General features: G+C 39.6%; 1 protein-coding gene across 1 annotated transcript in view; it reads right to left on the bottom strand.

The window, feature by feature from the left end:
* Nucleotides 1–1,646: 1,646 nt before the first annotated feature.
* Nucleotides 1,647–6,901, bottom strand: part of LOC101852406 — a 21,236-nt gene continuing 15,981 nt past the window's right edge. The window contains exons 2-4 of the mRNA XM_005098152.2: nucleotides 4,663–4,815; nucleotides 3,266–3,467; nucleotides 1,647–2,058 (exon numbers count right to left, since the gene is read on the bottom strand). Of these exons, the coding sequence (XP_005098209.1) occupies nucleotides 1,952–2,058; nucleotides 3,266–3,467; nucleotides 4,663–4,815 (462 nt within the window). The 3' untranslated portion in view covers nucleotides 1,647–1,951. The remainder of the gene's footprint in view (nucleotides 2,059–3,265; nucleotides 3,468–4,662; nucleotides 4,816–6,901) is intronic.

The raw sequence follows: 6,901 nt of genomic DNA, 5'->3' as shown, positions 1-6,901 counted from the left end.
CCCCAACCCAACAACAACAGTCAAACAGTTTTAGAATCAAACTTTCACACACAGAAAAATATGACAAACATGTCAATAGTTAGTATGGTACCTAAATAGATGCTCTGTAAGGGAAGCAAAATACAATACAAGAAAATGAAATACTGGTGTATATTATATCACATAAAATATCTGAAAGCAAACAAATGTTTCCAAAAACATTACGCCTCCATCTGTGAAACAAAAGTCTGTGCAGTACGGTAACAGTAAAATGATTCTTAACATTAATACTTCAGTGCCTAACCATTTGTAACATTAACACTTCTCTTGCATTTTACATCAGACCAGAATCTGTAACCGCCTCAAGTAGGATTCATAAGTGGTTCAATCCCCACTTCCCAGCTACACTTATCGGAGGGGACATTTGGTCGTTTTTAAGGACAAGCGGGCTAACCCAGCTTTTGGGGGTTTCCAGAAATCTTGACCTACGCCTACATCAAATGTGGGCATTGCCCTACCTATAGGAGAAGTTTGGTTTCATTGGTGTGTATCTGTGTTTGGTTATAGAGAAGTCTCCTTGTCTTTTAAAGAAACCGAATAAGGATCCAAATACTTTACTTTCGATTTTCTCAAAACCACATTTTTCTTTGTGCTTAAAAGCGACCATTCGAAGACAGAAAGTAGAGCACAGGTCTCAAACTCAAGGCCTGTGAGCCACATCCAGCCTGGTGAACAATTATATCCCGCCAGCAAGAGAATTTTAGGTAGTCAATCCAGGGAATCTTCATAACACAGAACCTTACTCCAAACAAAAACAAAATTTGTTCCCAGAAAAGATGCCAAGCAAACATTAGCTCTGAAGAGTTAGCATAAGAGCAATAAAAAATTATGCCTCGATTTCTTATCATTTTAAATTTTGTCTGTTTTTACACATAATATCATTTTTTTTTAAAAGGTGTAGTTTTCCCACTGCTCAATGAGACTTGTTGATCCAGTTCAGACCACAACCATAAGTGCAATTACAGTTTGGCTCCCTCTGCGATAGAATTTAGCACCCCTGAGGAAGGGGTTCATTATAGCTTCCTGAGTCATTGAGAAGTGTGTACAGAAGAAGGCCTAGTCACAGTGCAGACATACATGGAAAAACATATGCAGGTGGTGTTAATGAGTATTTACACGATTTTCAGCAAGTAATAGAAATAGATCAAACAAAAGTACTCATGTATAGACTTTTTAAAAAATTTTTAGTAAAAATTTTACGGAACTTGCAACACAATAAGGTCATATAAGTGCCGAAGATTAGAGGTGTTACAAGAGAGTAACAAACACAAAATAGAAAGAGGGGAGATAAGGACGATAGATGTTTGATAGGAAAGAAGAAGTATAGACTCTAGCTTAAATTGAGAATAGTATGACATAAAAGGAAATTGAGTTTCTTTAAGCTTTTGAGGGTAATTACTCTCTCATCACTACTGCTCCATGTCAGCAGTTACCCATTTGGAAGAAGCTGAGGTCCCATATTCCTTTAGTTATCAACAACTATTTTGTGGCAACACAAAGTGTTCATTACTTATGACTCAATAAGGCAAATTTTTTCAAACAAATCTGGGTTTGTGCTTATAAAAGCAAACTTCATCTATTTCTTCTCCTCGAAAGAAAAGAACAGCTTTGTAAAATTCAATCATTAGCACACACTATTTTGTATGACTTTTGACAGAAGATGGAAGTTATGGAAAATGCAATTGCTGCAAACTATAGTCGACAGTAATATCAGGGATACAAAAGGTAAGAACTTGGGACGGAAGGACTCAAAACTCGGATGCAAAAGTGGCTTTGGATTAGAGTACAATTGTGTCGTGATCAATTGGCACTGGCATCAAAGCCAGACTGACAACAAATCACACAAACACACACGTCCACCACTATTATCAGTCAGTCCAAGGCATGTTTTTCAATAACTTATTGTACTGAGCTAGAAGAGCAAAGGCTTGTGGTCCAGTTGCCTCCTGTTGCCGTGAAGTACTCTGTTCCCAGACACTCTGGTGTTCTCCGCTTTCCATGCTGGACCTCGTTCTTCACCTGAAACAAAAAGACAAATGTGTCATGACACTGTGGAATCAGCTGCTCGCCAATTTTAGGGGCATGTGGAGTTATTGGTTTCATCTGAAAGCTTAATAATTTGTCTAGCTTTCAACAACAAAAAAATCCCCATCTATCTTGAATAGAAGTTGAGATATGAAGGAGGCTACGGTCGCCAGGTTTCAGAGATAAAATTAGCAAGAAAATGGACGCCAAAGTTCTGTGACTTCCAAAGTTTAACTGTCCATGGAAACTGAAAATTTATATTCTTTGTTATAAAATCAACACTTTTTCAGTTTAAAAAAAGACACAGAAAATGGACCTAAAAGGTGTTGAGTCAAAAAACAAAAATGCGATAAAAATCGCCAAACGGGCAGAAAAATGCTGGTTTCAGCAGTTTTATCATTTGACAAGAGCCTAATTTCACTACGAACGATGCCTCAAATGACAGGATGTGGAGATGAGTCGTGGTTTAAGGAGTGTCGACAACGCTCAGCAACATTGTGCCAAGAAGTAAAGAAAGATTATTACACTTGACTGGCATCCCCACGCTGCCCTTGTGCATAAAAATAGTACTGAAAATGCGGCTTAATCAAAGAGAATTCAGCAGGCAGTTTCCCAGTTTTCACTTTAAGCGGACTTCACTGTATTTGTTCAATCACAGACACACAAGGGGGCTCTCGTGGTCTAGAAGTTTAAGGTGTTCGCCTCTCATTTAAAAGTTCCGGGTTCGAATTTGCGTAATGACGGAAATATTTTTTTCTCTAAAATGGTCTCCTTTCCTGCTCTCTAGCAATGTTCTGTCTCCACTTTCTGGCCTCTCACCTCCTTTGCCCCTTCCTCTGGGCTCCCGACTCTTTCTGCAGCCTTTCTACTGCTACTCCTCGGATCCTTTTTTCTGCTGTGTTTCAGCCACACCCCTGATCTTCTGGTAGGAAAGATCTACACCTAGCCTTCTTAGACAAGGGTGAAAAATCTCGGAGGTCACGTGTGCAAGTTGCACTCGTTGAAGATCCTTTGGTGGTCCAAAATCGATAAAAGTAGGCTTTGGCCGCCACCCGGGCAAAATTCGAAATTTCTTACCAACTGAAAATATTTAATGTGTCCCACGGGCTCATACGACCTTAAGCAGTTGCAAGCGCAGTAAAACACTTCCCAAAAATAACCCCAAATGACAGACAGTGCCGTCACTAGTACCATATCTCACCTGTGATGACATCATACTGTTGCCTGACCGGGTACTCCCGAGCCACGCCCGGACCCCTCAATGCCCCCAGCTTGTTGTGGATGCGGTTGTACTGGCTCCAGTAACTGGGAGGACCATTTTCCGGCTTGACAACCTCCCTCACCTTGGCACCCTCTGTTTGATTCACACGGTTGACTAGTGACATTAAGTGAAGCCGGTTGGCCTGAAAAAAACCCCCAGATGGTATGTTTTTATAAAAGTAATATTCAATGTGACTCTACAAGAAACAATATCAATTATACGTCACTAAAAAGCGATATAATGCAATCTGATTCTTTTAAAGCGGTAAATCAATAAAACAGATGAAATAAATAATACTGGATAAAAAAATAAATGAAACAATCAAAGGAATGAAACATGAGAACAAATAAATAAGCACACTAAAATGAATAAATCTTAAACACAGAAAAAGCTCACAGCTCAGCATAAGTAAGGAAATCCTGCGCCGCAACCACGAAAGAAACTTGTTAGCGTTCATCGGTATTTCTCGTTACCTCTTCCATTATTTCTTCCAAACCTTTAACTCAACAAAGAGAAATCCTACATTCATGATTCCTACATTTTTTTAGCTTCTGTAGGCAATTAATTTTGATTTGGTGTATGATATGACTCCATTCTTATTTACATACTAGGGGTATTACTTGGGTCATATCTACGAGTAAAAATTTCACCCCATAAAAATTGTCAGAAAAAGAGCTCAAAATCCCTTGTTAAAAAACTGAAACATGTAAACAGGAAATTAGTCTCACGGGGATGATTTCTTTTCTGTGGAAGGTGGCCATGTGCCGGTCATACCGACAAGAAACAAATTTCACCCACCAAAAATTGTCAGAAAATAATGAGCTCAAAATCCCTTGTTCAAAGAGGGAAACAAGTAAACAGCAAATGTGTCATGACATGGTGAATCAAGCGCTCATCAATTTTTGGACATGTGGCATTATTGGTATCATCTGCAAGCTTATTCATGTTCATTTGCCTTGCTTTCATTGAAAAAAATACCCATCAATCTTGAATAGAAGTCAAGACATTTGCCATTGAAGGAGGTGAGGTCGCCTGGTTTCAGTGGTGAAATTAGTGAGAAAATGGCTGCTAAAGTTTGGTGACTCCAATAGCTAAAGAGTCCTTGATAACAGAAAAATGAATTTTTTTTCTGTGCCTTTAATCAACGTTTTTCAGTAAAAATTCACATGGGAATGTGTTTTCACATGGACATAAAAGTCATGTTTTTACTTGGACTTGTAGCCAAAAAACAAAAATTCGATAAAAATTGCCAAACAGCGGAAAAATGCATGTTTCTCCGAATTGGTTATTTTGACGGGAGCCTGATTTCACCATGACGCCTCACAAATTACTCTTACGGGGATAATTTCTTTTCTGTGGAAGGTGGCCATGTGATCAGAGCGGAAGTGATGAGGCTCCTCCTGGCCCCCAAACTTGATCTGTGAGGTGTGCATGGAGGGGCAGAGGGGTGGGCGTCTCACCGGGTCTAGGTCGTCACTACCGCTGAAGTACTGAGTGAGAAAAAAAAAGATTGTTAAAAACACTCTTTTTACAAGGTCTTCTTCAGAAAATAAAGAAAAATTGAACAGTGTTCTGACAGTAACAACTTCCGTCGGATTTTTTTTCCTTTAACATAGGTTTTTAAACCCCCGCATCGGCATAATTTAGATCATATAGGAGGCGAGCTTCTGACCATGCTTCTCATGGCCGATCCCCAGCTGAGAGAGATACAAATACAACATCCCAGCAGAAAGACCAAAATACTAAATGAGAATTCGACCCACACGGGAATCAATCTTGAGTAACCTGCATGTTCGACCCACACGGGAATCAAACTTGGGTAACTTACACGCGACAGCAAAGCACCTTACTGCTACACCACATGACAAACACCAGCTCAGATGGTTGGAAAGCACTACAGGTAGGTCCTACTTGTCCTTCCCCTTTATTGTTGCTCCTGTCTGTCTTGCTTGCTTCTCTATACTATATACCAAATGACTATGACTGTTACAATGTCAAACAAACCAACAATAACATGATCTCCTTCAAAAGAATTGGATTGTATTTTAACACTTTCTCGATATATTGGTGGCAGGGCACTTATTCACTTGGAGATAGAACATGGTTGTCATGGGCTTTAGCAAGTCGGATCTCCCAATGAAAAGCCTTGACGGACAGCCATAGTATAGATCTAGCCTCATGTTTTCTTTTTTTTTACTTGGTGCTAAATTCGACTGTGATCCTTTGGTTTGATGCCCATCATCGCTTTTTCAGGACTCCTTTGTACATTTTGTTTCTTGCTACTGGGAACAATCAACATGCTTCTGTACAACCACGAAAGCGGAATAGAGAATCAATCTAAGCATCTATTATATATTTGGCAACTTGGAAACACATGTGTCACTTTTCTCTCAAGAATTATTGCTCTATTCCAGCAGAGTGTAAATATAGTAGACCAATGATATTCAGTTGATGTTAAAGCACCGATAATTCCTTTCATCGAAAGGGGGCCCAGCTAGTCTTATATATATAAGTATATATTATAATAACACTAGATATGTTTTTATGCATTGCTCTACCACTTGGTACAACACACACTTGGTGTGCTCAGTGCTCATTTAAGCCATATGGTTGTAGTCTGCTCTTTAGCCAGGATAGTTAAGCGATTGCTCAATACTTTTTTTGTAAGAGTTTCATGGCACTCGTAACTGCATGAGGTCATATGAGCGCGTGGAAAACATTAAACATTTTCAGTTGGTAGGAAATTTTGAATTTTGCCCGGGTGGAGGACGAAGCCTACTTTTATCGATTTTGGACCACTAAGGGATCTTTAACATGCGCAACTTGTACACGAGATCCCCGAAATTTTTCGCCCTTATCCGAAAAGGCTAGGGGTAGATCTTATCTACCATAATATGATCAGGGGCGTATCTGAAAGACAGCAGCAAAAAGGAGCAAAGGGGTAGCAGTAGAAAGGCTGCAGAAAGAGTCAGGTGGTCAGGTGCCCAGAATAGGGGGCAAAAGAGGTGAGGGGGTGGGGGCAGAAATCGAAGACGAAAGCAGATGACAGAACATTGTTAGAGAACAGGAAAGGATGTGAAAGGATTTTAGAGAAAAAAAATTTCCGTCACTGCCAGGATTCGAACCCGGGACCTATTGAATGAGAGGAAAACACTTTAACCTCTGGACCACAACAGCCCTCTGCTCAAGACTCATTTGTCTAATTCATAGTTATAGTGTGTTAGTAAGTGCTGATGTGTTTTGTTTTTACTGCAGTCCTTACGAGTATATAATTAATGCATGGTTGTGAAAGTTCTTTTTTTAAGTGGTTGAACTGGGTTTTTTTGCGTCAATGAAATATTTTATCTTGTGTGAATCGCTCAGTGATCATGTGATTGATGTAAAGCGCAATATAAATGCAATCTATTATTATTAGCGGTAGTATTTAACATTTTAACAACGACACCATCTAGAAGTGGCAACCACAGGATTTTGGTGGTTTACCTTTAGGAATTGATAGCGTAGGTGACAAACAAATATAGCTTCCAAAGCTGATCTTTCTGTGCAAAGAAAATGGGAAAGGAAGGGGGGGGGGGG

Source organism: Aplysia californica, unplaced genomic scaffold (genome assembly GCF_000002075.1).
Source record: "Aplysia californica isolate F4 #8 unplaced genomic scaffold, AplCal3.0 scaffold00174, whole genome shotgun sequence".
In the NCBI taxonomy this organism is placed as follows: Eukaryota; Metazoa; Mollusca; class Gastropoda; order Aplysiida; family Aplysiidae; genus Aplysia; species Aplysia californica.
The sequence above is the reverse complement of the archived record's forward strand: the minus strand, read 5'-3'. Positions and strand labels throughout refer to the sequence as shown.